The 20,086-nt window shown below is 37.8% G+C and overlaps 1 protein-coding gene across 6 annotated transcripts in view; it reads left to right on the forward strand.

Moving 5' to 3' along the window:
- The window catches only part of LOC126259678 (zinc finger protein 726-like), a 148,143-nt gene that overhangs the window by 57,148 nt on the left and 70,909 nt on the right, over window positions 1–20,086 (forward strand). For 5 of the 6 annotated variants that reach the window (XM_049956633.1, XM_049956635.1, XM_049956631.1 and 2 more), the window contains one exon: window positions 8,815–9,011. In XM_049956633.1, coding sequence (XP_049812590.1) covers window positions 8,815–9,011 — 197 coding nt within the window. The remainder of the gene's footprint in view (window positions 1–8,814; window positions 9,012–20,086) is intronic. The other variant, XM_049956636.1, reaches the window with a different exon arrangement.

Below are 20,086 nucleotides of genomic sequence, written 5' to 3' on the forward strand. Positions count from 1 at the left end.
TTTTAACAACTCTTGGAGTGGCCTGGGTTTGATACAAAAGTCTTTGATAAAATGACGGTAATAAGAACATAATCCGAGGAAGCTTCTCACATCTCTAATACTTTGAGTTATGTATCTTACCTTTTCTGGGTCTGGCCACACACCTTCATTTGACACAAGGTGTCCAAGTATTTTGATTTCTTTTGCTCCAAAGAGACATTTTCTTGGGTTAAGTTTCAGTCTGCCTTGTTGGAGACACTTAAGAATGGCCCTCTGTCTTTTTATATGTTCATCAAATGTCTCTGAGAACACTATAATGTTATCTAAATAACAAAGACACATGATCCTCTTCAGGTGCCTTAGAAGTTCATCCATCATCCGTTCAAAAGTTGCTGGTGCATTACACAAACCAAACGGCATTACCTTAAACTCATACAGGCCCTCAGGAGTGATGAATGCAGTTTTCTCACACTCAGCCTCATCTATTTTGATTTGCCAGTATCTCGAGTACATGTCCATGGCTGAGAAAAACTTAGCCCCCTTCAGACAATCTAGTGAATCGTCAATTCATGGAAGAGGGTAAATGTCTTTTTTAGTTACCTTATTAAGCTTCCTGTAATCAACGCAAAAGTGCCAACTGCCATCCTTCTTCCTGGCGAGCACCACTGGTGACGACCATGGGCTCTGAGAAAGCTGAATGATGTAATTCATCAGCATTTTCTCTACCTCACCATGAATTATTCGACGTTCCATTTCTGACACACGGTATGCTCTCTGGTTTATTGGTTGATGGTCTCCAGTGCTAATCCGGTGCTTCACCATTGATTTGTCTAATTTGCTCTTCACCTGTGGATTGAAGCATTCAGAGGACACTTGAAGAAAGGCAACTAGCTTCTTCTGTTGTTCCTTAGTGAGATCTGGTGATAGTCGAGCTAGAAGATCTTGTCTCGTAGTGGTAGCACTAATATCGCCCACAGACTCGGCATGGGAGGTTTCTATGATGCTTAGCTGTTCTTCAATTAATGGCTCAGCGTTTTCTACGCACATGCGTCTTGGAAGGATCTACAGTTCTCGGCGACAGTTCACTATCCACAATTCACCGAATCCTTTCTTAAATGAGATGACAGAGGCTGGGATGACCAAGTTATTCTTCAGTGGTATGCTTCTCTTACATTCCACTACAAGATCCATGGGTTTATGTATGGCATGACATGTGACAGTTACCTTTCTAGCGCTGACTGCAGGAATGATCACTTCATCCGGCACACATAGTCTCCACAAGCTCGGATGCGCATCTTCCTGTCCATGGTATCTTATCTCATATAGCATAATCTTTGACCGATCACAATTTATAATTGCCTGAGAAGCTTTCAAAAAGTCCCATCCAAGAATGACTTCGTGACTACACTCTTGTAAGACAAAGAATTGTAAGGGATGTGAATGGCCACTTATACCCACCCGAATGGTACATCTTCCTGCAGGTTTTACGTATTTCCCATTAGCCACCTTCAGCAGAGATATTTTGCTGTCGACGAATATGGTTTTCTACAACTGGTGACGGTACTTATCCGAAATGACTGAATATGATGCTCCAGAGTCCACAAGAGCTTGGGCTGGTCGGCCATCTATGAGGATATCAATGTAGTTTCCTATCATTTTTTTAGTGATCGGCAGCGGAGGATTTTTCTCTTCAGCAGCCTCACTTCCAAGGAAAGTCGCACCCTGTAGTTTTCCAGGTTGTGGTGGCTAGGTAATCGGCTGGCACTTCTAAACAGTGATGGAGACCTTGATCAGCATGTTGGGAAGCGTCCTGTCCAGCAGCTAGATTGCGGCAATGGTGACCTACGTCGTCCTGCACCCACATCTTCTTGTTCATCTTTGTTGTCTCGGAGGTGGTGTCAGGTAAGATCGGTCTGCTGTCTTCTGGCACGGGTGTCGTGAAATATCTACCGCCTTTCTCGACAATAGTGCACCACATGTCCTGGTCGTCCACAGTGGAAACACTGGTTGGTTATCCTGGGACCTCCAGACGTCAGTTTTCCTTGGTGCCCAAACAGGTTCCTCATGCGACGTTGTAGGAACGTAACTCTGCCTGGGTTTCGACTTTTCAACCGTTTTAAAGGGAAGTGAAGGACAAGAGATGAGTTCAGTGTCTGTTCTACTTCCTCCCTTACGACCTCTTGAAGTGTCTCGGTTTTTTGCTCGCCGTGCAATCCAAGTGCCTTCTGAACGTCCTCTCTCACTATCTGACCAAGAACACTTGTGAAATCAGTTGCTACCTCCATCACAGACATCAATACAACGTTTGGAAGCCATTCAAACTTAATCCTTTTGTCTCAATATACTGGCACCATTTTATGAAGTCGTCTCCTGTCGAAAACTCCTTCAGGAGTAGGGCTTGTACATGTCCTCAGCAACGCCCTTCATGAGATGTGCAACCTTATCTTCCTCCTCCATTCTAGGATCCACAATTTTACACAGCTCCAAGACATCTTGAATGTAAGGTGCTGTAGTTTCTCCTGGACGCTGTGCCCAGCACTTTAATTAATCTTCAGCCTTGCACTTCTGTCGTTGTGTGTCACCAAAATACTTGTGCAGTTCCACCTGGAATACTTCCCAGCTTGTGAACTTCTCCTTGTTGTTCTCATACCATTGCTTGGCAGTGCCCTGCAAGTAGAAAAATACGTTAGCCAGACACACGGTGTCATCCCATTTGTTCAATTTGGCTATACGCTCATATACCTTCAGCTTCTTGTTTGGCCATTGTCACCAGAGAACCCGGAAGGATGTCTCATGTGGTGGCACACAGTTGCTGTCATCGTAATGTCCTCTTCTTCTTCTGTCTCTGATAGATTGTGATCTGTTGAATATGGCTCGAACTCGGGTTTGTCGATATGTAAACTGCGGCTCTGTCATGGCCTGATGGGAGCTACTGTGTCGTTTATAATGTTCGCTATCACAAGTTCCAATACCCAGCGTCTCCACCACAATAGTGTCACATAGAAGAAGGTGTAATTAGATGAATGATGAACACTAACTTCACTTAACGAAGGTTTATTCAGCACTTGCACATACAAGAGAATGGAGCAAACTGCTTCCGGCCACAACACGTACAGTATATACACAGCTACAGAACATTCCAGTAGAATGACTCTTGACATTTGTGGATACTTCTAGAATGTACTCGAACTGAATATAGAAATTAAAATTGTACAGTCCAGGTGAGTTTTGAACTCACGACCCTCCATGCAATAGTTTAGTATTATAACCACTACACCACAGTGCTACTCAGTTTCTTCTGCGAAAATATTCTCCACAAATGAGAGTTTCTGTCTTCACCCAGGGCTTCCTTTACAAGCACTTTTTCAGATGTTCATGTTGGATAGATACAAGTAACGTCCCCTCCCACCCCCAACCCCCAATCCCTCTAATCCCCAATTCCTGAAAGAATCTAACTCCCATGTATAAAACATAAGTATCCTATCTGTGTGGTGCAAACAGAATTCATAGTAAAGAGGTAATAAATTAAAACATCATGCCTGATGAAGTTTTTCTGTGGGCAGTGTCCCTTTTTTTGTTGGTGATTTTGGGGGGTGGGGTGGGGGGTGGGGCGGCAGCAAGAAGAATTTTGAAAAGGGTTTGAAATTATATTTAAAGTTTGTTGCAAGTTGTTAAGTACTATCATTCTCACATACTGGGTGAATATAGTCTGGATAGTTTGCACACTGTGAATTATGCTAGTTCTAGACACATACATAGTTTTAGGTTCTAATATGTGACTTATTATATTACACTTTTAACTTAAGACTGTACCTCTTAATGAGTACATTATGACAGTGTTTTAAATTCTGTTAGTAATTATATGAAATATTGAAAATTAAATTTTTGTTGCCCCTGAAAGCCATTAGATAGGCAGCCTAAACTGGAACACTGCAACATTTTAGCCATTTAGTGATATAGATGAGTAGTAGTAGTAGTTTTATTCATCCGTAGATCTCTTTTTACAAGGATATAGGACATGTCAAAGTATTTACAAGTGTAGATCAATTTAAAATAAGGTAATTCGTACACACATATATTTACAGACTTTTAGTTAGACATAATCATTAGATTTACTCCTGGTATACAGCACTTTTTTTATAAATAGCTTATTGAAATAATGTAATGCCACACCATTCACTCATATCTCACTATCAGTCACTGCACACTGGTTTGAACAGATCTTTACAATGAGCTCAACTAGTATTTTTGGTATAATTCTTATGGCTCTTTTCTGGAGTTTGAAAATTGTTTTCATGTTTTGTGTGTTTGTTCCCCAAAAAAGAATGCCAAAGCTAAGAATTGAGTGTACATATGAATAACATATAACCAAAAGACACTGCATGTTACACACTGATGATAGGATTCCAAGGGCATAACATGCTGATGACATTCTGTTTGCAAGTACCTTTGTGTGTTCACACGACTTCAACTGAGAATCAATATTCATTCCTAGAAATTTTGCATTTGTTACACAGTCTACAGAGGTGCCATCTACATTTAATTTAACATTGACATTTTTCCTCTTCAAACTGAAAGTCATGGCATTACTTTTCTTTATGTTCTTCCTTGAGAGTTTCATTTGCTTTCTTGGCAAGGAGTTCTCTTGTTTTCTCAGTGACTATAATATTGCTGTCATCAGTGAAGAGAATTTTTTCACCATGTGTAACACTACTGGGAAAGTCATTGATGTATATCAGAAATGGTATTGGTCCTAATATGCTGCCTTGTGAAACCTCTATATTAATGTATTTTGGTTGTTTCTGTTGTTACTAAATGTTTAGATCTATTTGAAGTATGTGTTATCTCTACTCTTTGTACCCTATCTGCTAGGTATGATCAAAACGTCATTAGCTACCCCTCTTATTCCTAATGCTTCTTATTTATTTAATAGACTCTTGTGGTCGACTGTATCAAACGCCTTAGAACGATTTAAAAATATGCCTGTGACACACTCATCTTAATCAAGAGCATCAAGTACAACTTTTGTGAATTCTACTATGGCTGACTCCGTATTTTTGCCATTTCGGAAACCAAACTGTGATTCGCTTAAAAGATTGTATTTATTCAGGTAATTCATTAACCTGCCTTTCATAATTGCTTCTATTATTTTTGAGAATGCTGACAACAGGGAAATGGACCAGTAATTTTCTGTGTCTTCTGCAGTACCTTTCTTAAGCAAAGGTACAACTCTTGCCTGTTTTAACTGCTCTGGAAATGTCCCTGATGTGAATGATTCATTTATTATATTTGTTAAGGGGTCTTGCATAAGCTCTATGCATTGTTTCAGTACACACATTGGTACTTCATCTAAGCCTACTGACTTTTTATTTCTTAGTTTTTGAACAGTTTTGTTGACTTCATTCTCTGTGGTTGGAAGTAACATCATTGTATTTAGTGCAACATTATTTAATGGTGTTATATTTATTTTGGTGAATTTTTGCTGTAACTTCTCTGCAATACTTGAAAAATGCTAATTTACATGGTTTGCTAAGTGTTGTGGATCATTTATTACCTTATTCCCCTCCCTTAACAGTATGTTATTCTGCTATTGTTTGCCTCTCCCCGTTTCCTTTTTTATAACATCCCAGACTGCTTTGCTTTTATTCTCTGTGTTACATATTATTTTGTCATTAAATGACTTTTTTGCAGCAATCAGCACCTTCCTGTAGATATTTTTGTATCTGAGATAGAAATTTAAGAATTATGATCATTGTGAATCTTTTTCATGGAACTGAGATAAACATCTCAGTTCCATGAAAAACTTTCACAATGATCCAGAATTGTGAAAGTGTTTGGGAGGACTTCTTAATACCTGCTGTTATCCATCCGTTTTTGTGAGATGTTGATACAGCATGCATACTTTTGGAAATGCCTTTTCAAAGTTAAATTTAAACAATGTGGAGAATTTAGAGAATTTCGTATTATCACTGGTTTCCTTATACACTTCATCCCAGCTTTGTTTTTCTAGTTCTTTTGAAAAATCTTTTATTTTGATTTCTGATAGATGTCGTTTGTAGGCTTGTAGTTTAGGGCATGATTCAATGCCTGATTTTACTTTTGTTATTTGACAGTGATGGTCTGATAGTCAGAGATCTTTTACAGCTACATCACATTTTCCCCTGTCCATATATGTGGCCACATGGTCAATTACTGATGCAGTCATTGTAGTAACCCTTGTTGCACTATTGACCAATAGGGACATGCCAAAACTTTGAAGGATGTTTATGAAGGTGCTGCTGGATTCATTTATGATATTAGTGTTGATGTTAATGTCCCGACACTGAATTATGTTGACCCTTGTACTTGAGACTTTATCTAGAACTTCTGCTAACTTATTGAAAAATATGTCAACACTACCACTGGAAGATCTATACACACACAAAATGATTAACTTCTTGGTGATATCAAGCCCTGTTAATTCAATAGCTGATATTTCAGAGTGTTTGTCTTTACTTACTGTACTGAGGTCATTTCTTGATTTGAACTGTGTTCCTTTTCTGATATAAATGCATGATTCTCCACCCCTTGACATAAGAGGAATTCTGTCTTTCACAGGAAAACTGAATCTGTTTCTGATATTAAAAAAATATTCTTGACCATATGTTTGTGTTATTTGAATGGAAAATAACAGATCAGTGTCTATTTTAGTGACTGAACAATATGTATTCCAAAACATACAAAAAATGCTGAAATTCTAAGCCTACAGTATCAAAATGGATACTCCAAAACTGCAGCAAGCATTCACTACCTCACCTCTGAGGTGAGAAACTGATAATTTCAGTGAACAATAAACTAAATGTACAAGGTGGTGGTCCATTGGTGTGGAACCATTATTCTAAGACAAAAACAGGTGTGATAAATAGAAATGTAAAGTGCAGTAGTTTTAGAAGTGAGAGGGGAAAACTGATAAGGAAATGTTACAAACGTGGTGGCCATTTTAGAAGCTATCATATTTAATGCAAATCATAATTTTCACAAGGAAACAGGATCATGTGACATATTAAACAGATAGATAAGTAAGTGAGAATGAAAATGGCATTTTTCATTTGAACATTGCCAGAGATAACAGTCATATGTGTGTGAGTTGTACTTTATTCTGTGTGTTTTCCTTTCTGAAGAAGGCTTTGGCTGAACACTTAGTGTGTAATAGTCTTTTTGTTGTGCCTGTCTGCAACAGAATGTGTGATCTTTGTGACAAATAGCAATCTATCCTTTTGTTATTATTGTTCAACATAGCTTTATTCATTCTTGAGTTTGTGCAGAACAAGGCAATAGCTGGTGATGACACACAAAGATTACAAGATGTGCTTGACATGATTGTCTAGCACTTTGTAAGGTGATTGTTATATGTTTCACCCATTTTCATTGGCTTTAACCAACACATTCTGGAATGCAGGCATAAGCACAACAATCCACTACCTGAGGGGTGCAAGGTTTCTGATCTTCACCACAAATGCAGTTGCTCTCATGTGTCCCCACAGATAAAAATCTAATGGACCTAAATCCAGGGAACGTGGCAGCCACATCACAGGATCTGTGTGACCTATCCATGTCGCAGAAAATTGGATGTCCAGGTACACCTTTCTGCAAGAAAGCTGTCTTCGGACAGCAGCAATGGCAGAACACCACCATCTAACAGCTGCAGATGATGGGCAGCTGTTTGTATAATCTGAAAAAATCCCACATTCCATGCCAGACCATCACTTTCAATGTACCAGTGTGACATCTGATTAGTATCTGTGATTCTGTTTATTTGCATCTCCATTCACATAGAAATTAGCTACACCCATAAACAGTACTCATCCAGCTTGTGTGTCACTCATTCTGCAAACTGAACCCAATAATCTGTACCAGCTTCAGCCAGGTAACATTTGCATTTTGAAGGTGTGATCAAAATTCTTATTGTTGGTGTAGTGTTGACTCCACTTTCCTGCAAGATGCGACAAATACTGTGCTGTGGGCTCTTACTGAATGATGTGAGAGATGCAGCTGATGTTGCTTCATCCATAGATGTTTTTGATCGTCCATCTTTCAATTTGTCTGCAACAGAGCCACATTCATGGAACTATGCAAGAAATTTCACCACCAAACTGTGGGTAGTTTGTGGCTGGAGTGGCATTGGTTGCAGTTATGTGCGATATCGTTAGTATTTCTCTCCGCTGAAATCAGGATTATCTATGCTTTTGGATTGTGTGGACACCATTAGCTTTTGCGCCACCGTTAAGGTAGGAAATTATGAGTTGCATCCAAGATGGCACTGTCCAAAGTGGCCAATATGTTGGCCACATAATCTCACATGTTTTTACCCTCTGTCATCTCATACTACTTGACTTCAAATTCCTGTTTATGTACCTGTCTCTGTTTTAGAAAAGTGGTTTGACGCCTATGGGTAACCCACTACAAATATGCAAAACAAACTGAATGAGAGGCAAAAATGTCCATAAATGAAATATGTACAGCTTTGGTTATATTTTCATATTTCATGACATGTAGAATTTTTAATAAATAAACAAACATACTGCTTGTGAACAATTCAAAAGTACAAATTAGCACAAACACCAAGTTGGAATTATGAATGAACTTGGCAGTTTATGCTCTTATTTAACTTGTCATCTCAGGGTTGAACAGCAACTCAGCTTTTATCCCCTGCTGTGAATATGGCACTGCTCAGTACTTACTCTATTGCACACATCACCCAAGTAACTCTGTTATGATTATTATTATTATTATTATTTTCAAAATGAGACCAAATTCCACATTGGATTAATTTTTGTCTCTTTCTAACTTCCTTAGCAGAGAACAGTGAAATGAATGAAATGAGCTGTGAGCTTGAAGCAGATAACACTGCCTGTGTCGCAGACAATGTCCATCCAGTCCAGCTCTGTAGGCTGTGTGCTTCTAGTGTGGATGATGATGTTGTATATATATTCAGTTCAGATGGACACAGTTTAAATCTCCCTGAAAAAATCAACAGGAATTTACCTGTCAAGGTGAGTTATACTGTTTATTTTAATGTGCTTTGTTAGATCTAACACATTTTTTTTTCCTTCAATAAACTGGATATTGCAGATTGCATGGGAAGTTCCACATTCACGAGATGACTAATGGGATGCATAGGAACATAACTATGACTATATTATTATTATTATTATTATTATTATTATTATGACTACAGTGAGGTGACAAAAGTCATGGAATGCATCCTAATATTGTGTCAGACCACCTTTTACCTAAAATACTGCAGCAACTCAATGTGTCATTGACTCAACAAGTCATTGGAAGCCCCCTGCAGAAATATTGAGCCATGTTGCCTCTTAGCTGCCCATAATTGCATAAGTGTTCCGGTGGAACATTGTGTGCATGACTTGACCTCTAAGTTATGTCCTACAAAAGTTCGATGCGATTCATGTCTGGCAATCTGGGTGGTCATATCATCCACTCAAACTGTCCAGAATGTTCTTCAAACCAATCACAAACAACTGTGGTTCAGTGACATGGCACACTGTCATCCATAAAAATTCCATTATTGTTTGGGAGCATGAAGTCCCTGAATGGTTGCAAATGATCTTCAAGTAGCCGAATGTAACCATTTGCAATCAGTGATCAGTTCACTTGGACCAGAGGACCCAGTCCATTCATGTAAACATAGCCCACACATTTATGGAGCAACTACCAGCTTGCACAGTGCCTTGTTGACAACTTGGGGCCATTGCTCTGTGGGATCTTTCAAACCCTACCACCAGCTCGTACCAACTGAAATCCGGACTCATCCGACCAGGCCATGGTTTTCCAGTCATGTAGGATCCAACCAATAAGGTCATGAGCCCAGGAGAGGTGCTTCAGGCAATGCCATGCTGTTAGCAAAGGCACTCACTTTAGTTGTCTGCTATTATAGCCCATTAACTGTCATAACGGATACATTCGTTGTACATTCCACATTGATTTCAGCTGTTATTTATGCAGTGTTGCTTGTGTGTTAAGTAACTCTATACAACCATCGCTGCTCTTCCTAAGTGAATGCAGTTGGCCTCTGCTCTGTTTGTGGAGGGAGGTAATGCCTGAAATTTGGTATTCTCGGCACCCTCTTGACACTGCAGATCTCAGAATATTGAATTCTCTAACAATTTCCAAAATAGAATGTCTTGTGTCTAGCTCCAACTACTGTTCCAAATGCAAGGTCTGTTAATTCCCATCATGTGGCCGTATTCACATCGGAAACCTTTTCTCATGAATCACCTCAGTACAAATGACAGCTCCGCCAAAGCACTGCCCTGTTTATGTCTTGTGTACATGATACTACTGCCATCTGTATATGTGCATATCGCTATCCCATGACTTTTGTCACCTCTGTGTATATTATTAGGCTATCATCATCATCATCATCATCATCTTTCTTATAGGGATTAGGCATTTGTCTGTTCTGTATTCACAAACTTTATGTAAACACCACCACTTCCTTTGTTGACCTGTGTGTTTCATTCCTTTCAGATTACAGTTCAGTATTTTCTTCAGTAGTCTCTCATCACTCATTTATTCTCATATTGTTTACTACTACATCTTTATTCAGTTATTTCCTTATGAATCATATGTACTTTCATCTCATTGCAAATGTTTTCAGTTTTAATTATATCTCATATTGTAAAATCATTCAGTCATCTCAGTACTCTCATCTTTGCTATCTGTATTTTGCTGTCACATTTCAGTTTATTTATCTTGCTCTTGCTTCTGTGGTAGTGGTAATATATAATCATTGTTTTATAAATTAAATTTTTATAAATTTTCTGTTTTTATAGTTAAGTGTTCTGTTTATTATTCATATTAATCAAAATTTGTTCAGCTTTTTGTATATATCATTATCATAATCATAATTCATATTGCAGTTCAGATATTTAAACTGGAACACATGTTTAATTATTTCAGTGTCAATTTCTATAGTTGACTATTTTGAGTGTTTACCCTGGAAGACCATAAATTTCAACATATATAATGAAATTTTAAGATTGTGTTCTATATATTCGTGGTTTATCCAACGTATTTCTAGCTGGAGAACATCTTCAATTTCTTGTATTATTTCTGTATCATCTACAATTAGTAATGAATTTGGATTAGTGCATTTATCTGATTTAATTCTTCATCAATTCTCTGGTTTCCAATTTTTGATGGTATCTTCACAATGGATTTTAAGAAGAGTGAGTGTGAGAGAGAGAATACCTTTGTCTCACCTCTTGATTGATTTTCATCCCCCCTGCCTCCTCTTCCCTGTGTTTATTACTAATTTTATTTCATGATTTGAGCTTTCATTGACCTTATAACAGTAAGACCTTTATCAAAGATTTTTCTGCGTGAAACAAAGCTGTGTGCTATTGTGCAAATGGTGTAAAACTGTGTTCTGGCTTTGCTTATTTGACTACTGCCCCCTACTCAGTCTACTGATCATAATTTTATAAAGTACTTTAACAATAAGTGTAACTTCCATGTCCATGAGTACACTAAACACAGAAAATGGCATCATAGTAAACAGAAACAATTTTTAAACTGAATTCCTGAAATATGAACTACATTTTACTCATTACACAGCAAATAACTGCTGTGTCCTAAGTTCAGTCTTAGTGAATGGTAAGTTGTTTCTTAGAATGGTCTAAATTGCATTGTGTTCTATGTATGTGCATTTGAGTATGTGACCGATTCAGAAAGTGGCTGGCCACATAGAGCTTTTCTACTTTTATTCTTATACAGAGCATGAATATTAGATGTACTCACACTTCTGACAGAACTGTCTTAAGTTACATAGGTGTAGATCTACACATGGGGAGTTTGAGGAGGAGTGTTTGAAGAGAGGTAACTGCAGGAGATTGCACAGAACAAGGAGAGGGCTGAGAGCAGGATATAGGAACAGCTATCAGAAATGAACAAAAGGACAAAAGGAGGGGCAGTTTTATACAGTAAAGTTGGGGAAGATTTGTAGGAAAGAGAAAAACCATTTCAGAATATGGTTGATTGACAAGGCATCCACAGCTTCCTGTCAATCCTTCATAGCTTCTAGACCATGCTGTACAGACCTGTTCTGCAGGCCACATTCACAAAATATTCTTCTACCCACTTCAAGACAAATTAATCAAACATCTGTAAAACTACCCAACACTACAATCTTCCGAAACACCTCTCCTTTAATGATGGCAGGGTAAATGAAGCAGAACATGCCTGTTTTCTTGGTAGTTGAGAAGCTATCACAAAAGTCTGGTAGTAATGATGTACAGAAGATGAATGCAGCTACCTGTTTGCCTGTACAGTTAGAAGATTGTTCAGCGCTGGTACTGATGATACACTTGCGTGCAGCACTCTACAACACACATTTTTAGTGTGCCTTCACAGCAGTTGTTGACTGCTAGTGACACAGGATGTTTTCAGCTAGTACGTTGTTGCTTATAAAAATTTATACCTTAGCTTCTCAGTGGTCACTCTCAACTATTACAGACAGGGTACCTACCGATGTAGCACATGCAGTTAAAAGCAGGCCTCATCCAAACAAGTTGTCAAGACATGTACTGAAAGTATCGCCCTAAACTAATTCATGAACAAATCTCCCTTTACATAACCTTTTGCTCTCAACATACTTCCTATAGTGTTGCTTAAAAAGAGAAATATCTCATTAGTTTTAAGATCATTATAAACATAGAACTATCCCATAAAGGACAAATAGATGAAGGAAAAAGTGCTGTATCCTTTTTCAGAGGAACCACCCAAATCTTCACCTTCATCACTTTTAGGGAAACCATGGAAAATCTATATAAGGTAGTTGGATGGAGATTTGAACCTTGCTCCTCCTGAATACAAGTCAAGTCCCTTAATTACTATGCCACCAAGAACAGTACCACTGCTGAAGAATTAGCAAGAAGTGCAATACAACTCAGTTCATTACTGTTCAACAACATCCTTCCCCAGGTTTTTCACAAATTTTTGTCTTGATGTTAAAATGAGTACTATTCTTTTTGAACTCCACTATTAATTCTTAAAAGCATTTATTGACCATGAAGATCTTGCATCAGCTTCACAATCTTTCCAGCTATTTATCTCCAAGCTCAAGCTGCCATAGGTCTTTTAAAGTTTGACCTATCCACCATTTCCAATGCGTGCTAAGTGAACATCTTATCTTTAACCCCTCCACCATCACAGCTTTGGCTCAAAGGTCTTCAGTTGTGCAAGCCACACGTCCAACTTATTCATGTCTCTCTGCTTTCATTTTCAGGACCATGTTAAATTGTTGTATCATTCCCAATACTTCTTGCAGCTCTAATCTTCTCCAGCCATCTTGCTTGTGGCCAAACATCTTTCTTAAGATTTTCCTCTCAAAAATTAATAGTTGTAGTCATCTGCCTTTGAGACACTGTAGGTCTTAGTTCCACTAGCACTATTGGAATTAATTTTGGAATGGAGTGTGAAATCATAATTAGTTTCATGCTGTTGTTGTATCTCCATATTAAGCTGTTGTATTGACCCTTTAGACTTTTCTGGTGTATATCTTCAATATATGACTCTCGGTCATGCTACCAGGTCACATTTTGTGTATCCCACCAAAGTGTTTTCCTTCTTGTAGTTGCTGGCTCGCTCATTTTAGTGTAAGCTGAATCAGAACATTTCATGAGATCTGTCACCTGACGTAATATCTGATGTATTTACCCTTTTCTTTTAATCTGATCACTGTAACTGACTCTCTTGAAGAAGAGATCATCCTAAACAGTGTCTGTGAAATCCCATGTAAAGCCAAGGAAAGGCTGCCTTCTTCACTAGGAGTTATTGGAGCAAAAGAAGATAACTTGTACTCACATCACAAGAAAAGCATGTCCACTACTTTCCTTTTATAAACATATACTTCCTTGAATGGGTGTACAGATGATTAGTGTGTCTCTGAATTTGAGTAGAACACAACTTTTCATACTACATACACCTTGAAGGCTGAACATGACAGTCCCAATTACAATATATTTCATTTCTCACAAAACCATCTTATCTTTTGTTTTCAATCTTGGAGAGTGTGGTTGCTCTTTGCCACCACCAAGCCGCAGTGCCAAAACATAAAAGGCTCTGCCCACAGCAGGCGAAGCCATTTATTCGTCATCACATCATATTCCACACCTCCCATTCAATGTCTACACATACAAAAACAAACATCAGTGTACAGTCTATGTTGTGCAAATTACTCCCTACTTAATATTATTGTCATGATCATCTTTCCTTGTACTCACAAGGAGTGTGAAATGTCGTTTGTCTGAATGGCATGTAACACTTCATACTCTCCCACTCACAGAAAAGATGTTGGGACCTCACACAATCTCAAAAAAAGTTTGGTTTCTCATTAACATACAACTATAAACTTAAAAATGTTTGATATTATTTCCTTCTTTAAAAAGAAATACAACTTCATTTTCAGTAAAAAAGTCTTTTCAATTTTTTGTATTTATGTTTTTTCCTATAAATTGTGCCAAACAGTGTTAGTCCTGTCTGATGCAAGAAATTGTCGTGTAATGACCAGTCTTTCCATATAGCAAGACATATATGTGTATCGTGTCAACTTACTTATGGTTTTTATATTTATTTATTTATTCAACAGTGCATTGCCTTCAAGTCAGTATATTCAAGAGTTTCTTGTTTCCTTCTTGTTTATGCACATAGATACCTTTTACTCTTTCTCACGTTTTTGTTACCTGAGGATTTGCTTGTTGGATGTATGCCTACTGTTTGGTCTCTAGAGTCAAATCTCGGTACAGGCTTTAGTCAACAAGCATGGCACATTCCTGCTCCAATCATATTCATCTCTACTGTCAGGTAAGTCTGTTCGATTACAGAACTAGTTTGCAGAAAACTTTCATATCATGACCACCAGTCATTATACAGCTTTATACTTCTGTATTCACTGCACTTACACTTCTTGTTATGGCAGTTACTGTGCCAAACCTCTTTATCATTGGAGATGTGGGTGTATCCTTATTTTCCTTTAAAAAAAGGGTGGGGGGGGGGAGGTCGAATATTTCAATGGATTCACCTGAACAAGGTATAGACCAATAGACCATACCTTCTGTGGGTCCATCTAACCTTACATCTCTCCTGCCTACATTAAATGGTACTGGTTATTCCTCCTATGGATTCACCTGACCAAGGTATAGGCCATTCCTCTTATGGGTCCACCTATCCTCTTCTTCTCCTACACCTCATCCACTATTTGGCTATGCCCCATTTTAACTTCATCAGTAAACACAGTTACAAGCCCCCCTTTTCTATCTTTTCTCACTCCAAACAATAAGTTTCTCCCACAATTGCTTTCTGGTGACATTACCAAATTGCTCTCTATCTAAATATCTTAAATCCACTGATCTAACCTTTTTTACTCTTGTTTATAACATATATAACCTCACTATGTATACACATCTCTCACACATATGTATCTTGCTTATCTTGCTTCTACTTATTGATACATATAGCTTACCCTTTACTTTCTTATAATTACTAGATTCAGACAGCAAAAAAGGTTTCTAGTAATCAGACCTTCTTGTTTTCTTATTAACTCATACGAACTTGCTTCTTATTTGGCTTCGTACGTTAGCACGCCATCACTTTGTCTTGCCTTCCATCTCCTACCTGGACACTTCTCCCCTACAACATGTGGCACGACTACAGTGTCATTTCCTTGAAATGCTAATTTATGATTAAGTTTATTAACCAAGTTCATGGCTGTTGTCATAAATACACCAATGCAAATATTATTGAATAAATACTAGATGCTAAGTGTACAAGTGTTGGGGTCACATTAGAATTTGTCCCCGAGAAAACTAAGCTAGAAATATGGAAACAATTTAACTCAGATAGCGGATGGTTGTCAGTCCACCAAATTCACAAAGGGTGTGAACTCTCCTCGGGCCGTAAATATTTTATGCACATTTACATTGTATAACCCTTTATCTTGCCCTGTCTCAGGGTGTATTAGATGTACTGCTTTCGGATGTCATAGATTCTGAACTTTAAAAGGACCACTGTAATGCTGAAAAAAATTTGCTCATTTCCTTCTCTAAACTCTAGCTATTATGAAAATTTCATACTAATACCAAATCATTTATTTGAAAGTTTGGTACAATAACCTTATCATTAAAAGTTCTGACTTTTTTTGTGCCTGTGTAATCATGTTTTCTTGTATCTTCTATTGCAAATTTTCGAAGTCAGTCACCTGTGAATTTGGCCATGTAAACAATGTTAAGAAGGGCTCTCCTATAAAGGTTTTAGTCATAATTTCTACATAAGCAAATCCTGTTGACATATGTAATAATTCATTAATGATTACTTGAAATTCCAATACTAGTTGTGCCCAGGTAGTGTGTCTTGTAGAACGGTACGTTTTACACAGACATCCCAATTTCTTCATTACACATTCAATTGGATTAGTTTGTTGACTTTACGTGGGTATAGTTACATGTGTTAGCCCTTCCCAACCCAAGAATTCTGTAAAATTATGGCCAATAAATTGTGGGCCGTTATCAGTTAATAGACATCAGGTTTACTTGGGTTTGAAAATACTCATGTGGACAATCCATTTCGCTATTGGTATTTGTGTGTTTAATGGAATAAAGTTTAAACTTAGAAAGAGTGTTAGTATTAAGTGATTTTGCTTTCTCTTGTAAAGTAGAATTACAAATTCATTTAATCGTTCCTCCAAATTAGATAGCAATTCAGGTATGGTAACTGTTACTCCAATATTATTATTATTACAGGGTTAATCAATACAAAGATTAATTAATAACATCATCTTGTTGTATTCCTGTTATCCTCCGCCAAGCCTCTTTATCCAGTGCAGCTTCCTTGTCGGTTTTGCAATGTTCCATTCCTCCATTTATGTGGTCCGTCCAAGAACGTCGTGGTCTTCTGTGCTTATGTCTGCCAGGTGGTTTCCATTCTTAAACCTTCTTAGGTCACCGATGATCTTTATGTGAATTGTGTGCATTCAGAATTTTCAAGTCATATTGGTTACAGAATTTACAAGATTTTCTCCAGAACTGTTAATGACTTTTTCTCCATATCTTCCTACTTCCTACTGAGCCAACTCTCGCATTACAATCTCCTGCTATTATTACTTCTTGGTGCTTTTTGGTTTGGTTGAGTAGATGGTCTGATTTCTAGTAGAAATGGTCTTTGGTTTGCTGTGCTGCATCGTCGTTTGGTGCATACACCCCCATTATAACTGTTTCAATACCATATAACTTGATGGTCATAGTAACAATTCTTTCACATATAAATGCATAGTCCTTTATGTAAGTGCACAGAGCTTTATTAATTAGAATGGAAACACCTGCCTTTGCTTGTTTATGTTTAACAACTCCAGACCAAAAATGGATGCAATTTCCAAATTTCTCATTCCCTTGTCCCTTCTCTTTTGTTTCTGACAGAATCATTATATGCCCCTTCAGTTGACTAATTTCATTCTCTGTTTCAGTGTGTTTATTTGTCAGGCTTTGAATGTTCCATGTACCAACTCGCGGTGTCCTTTTCCTTGCCAATAATTGTCGTAAAGAGTTTCTATCTGATTTCCGAGGCTCCACTTTATATTCTCAAGCTTGTAGAAGTTTTTTGTGGATAATGGGATGCTGGCCCACTGACCCAACCCCAAACTTGGAGGATCAGTATTTGATATCAGGGTTTACTCCCGTAGGAGGGTTGGCTTCACCACGCCTGTAAAGGCCCCCCTTCCCTAGGTGGGACAAATTTCATCTGGCTCTGGCGAACTAAATCACATTGGTTATTTATCTCATTCTTCTACTCCTGAGGCAGCTGGGTCAAAGTACTTACAGTGTTAGTTAATGTGGCTCCTGTTTCTTGTTTGATGTGTTCTGTTATCTGTAATTATTTTTTAACATTTTTATGCAGTGACAGCAACTGATATTGTTTATATAAGAATATACAGCCTACAGTTGCAGGTTAACTTTATCGTTTACCTAGGTTTCAGTGTTAGTAATTACGTCTTCTTCAGAACCTGCAAAAAGTTAATATTATAATGTGCTAGTAAATTATATTAGATATGGTCATCCTACAGGATGCAACGTGTAGTTACATAAAATATTATTTAAATGTTTGCCTAAAACAGGCCATGTCCTAGGTCAACTTTATAAAACTTGATGCATAACCACAAGGTTTTGTCACTTCTATTAAACAAACTGTAGCAAATTCACTTTAAGCCCATTGTATGGGCCTCATCATATGACTAGAGACTGTGGACCGTGAGGGCTTCGCGGTCTGCCTCACAGAGGGCGGCACGCATGCGCGAGATGTATAGAATCAAACTCTTAATACGCACGCATCAGATAACGTTTTTGCTATGAATTAATTTTATACTTTACTATTGTAAGTTAATTACAGTATCCACCATGACTACGTTTTACATTCTACTACAGAGCCTTATAAACTGACCAACAAATCTCGTATGAACATCTGAAGGAAAGGTTCTCTTATTACAGAAACTGTAATGGTCACATGCATTATGAATTATTGTAAACCTAATACAGGCTGGAAGCCTTCGAAGTATGCCCTATTTTTTAGATACAGTTGATCGTTCAGTAAATTGCCTCTATCTGTAATTAGGTGTGCATAAATTTGTAGTTCCTCAAGCGTGTCGAGTCTATAGCCCTTAACATCATGATGTAGTAGCTCTATGTCACGTAAAGGTTTAGGTATATTAGCCATTTGCACCAGATGTTCCACAAAGGCTGACCTCCATGTTCCTACGCCCTTTATTGGAAGATGTTCTTTAAACGTTACTGCTATAGCTCTGCCTGTTTGACCTATGTAATAACATGGGCAATCATCACACATAATCTTATATATGCCTGATTTCGCTGACTTATCACAGTCTTTCTCAAGGGTATGAACCAAATTTCGCTTTAAACTATTACTCGTCGAGAAGGAAATTTTAAAACCCGAATTTTTCAACAGGGGCCCTATCTTGTAGGAGACATTACCTATATAAGGAACCGACAACCATTTCGTGGTCTGATCTTGGGTTTGAGTATTTGTGTTTACTAAAGTCGTTGTCCTTTTTCATGTTTACTTACGATATAATTGGCTCACTATCTTTGGATCAAAGCCATTATTCTGTGCAATACTCTCGAGAACTTTTAATTCTTTTTCGAGGTTGACATCTGTTGAAAAATTCGGGTTTTAAAATTTCCTTCTCGACGAGTAATAGTTTAAAGCAAAATTTGGTTCATACCCGGGAGAAAGACTGTGAAAAGTCAGCTAAATCAGGCATATATAAGGTTATGTGTGATGATTGCCCATGTTATTACATAGGTCAAACAGGCAGAGCTATAGCAGTAAGGTTTAAAGAACATCTTCCAATAAAGGGCCTAGGAACACGGGGGTCAGCCTTTGCGGAATATCTGGTGCAAATGGCTCATACACCTAAACCTTTACGTGACATAGAGCTTCTACATCATGAAGTTAAGGGCTATAGACTCGACACGCTTGAGGAACTACAAATTTATGCACACCTAATTACAGATAGAGGCAATTTACTGATTGATCAACTGTATCTAAAAAATAGGGCATACTTCGAAGGCTTCCAGCCTATATTATTCATCGTTGAGTAGAAAAGTATTCATTGCTCAAAACGTGTAATCAGAATAATTGCTGGAGCCCACCCATGGTCATCCTGCAGACATCTATTTAAGGATCTAGGGATCCTCACAGTAACCTCACAGTATATATATTCACTTATGAAATTTGTTGTTAATAATCCAACCCATTTCAAAAGTAATAGCTGTGTGCATAGCTATAAACCAGGAGAAAGGATGATCTTCACTATGCAGGGTTAAATCTGACTTTGGCACAGAAAGGGGAAAATTATGCTGCCACAAAAGTCTTTGGTCACCTACCAAACAGCATCAAAAGCGTGACAGATAGCCAACCAACATTTAAAAATAAATTAAAAGAATTTCTAGATGACAACTCCTTCTACTCATTGGCTGAATTTTTAGATATAAATCAAGGGAAAAAAAAAAACAACAACTTAAACATTAGTGTCATGCAA

This window comes from Schistocerca nitens, chromosome 5 (genome assembly GCF_023898315.1).
Source record: "Schistocerca nitens isolate TAMUIC-IGC-003100 chromosome 5, iqSchNite1.1, whole genome shotgun sequence".
Lineage (NCBI taxonomy): Eukaryota > Metazoa > Arthropoda > Insecta > Orthoptera > Acrididae > Schistocerca > Schistocerca nitens.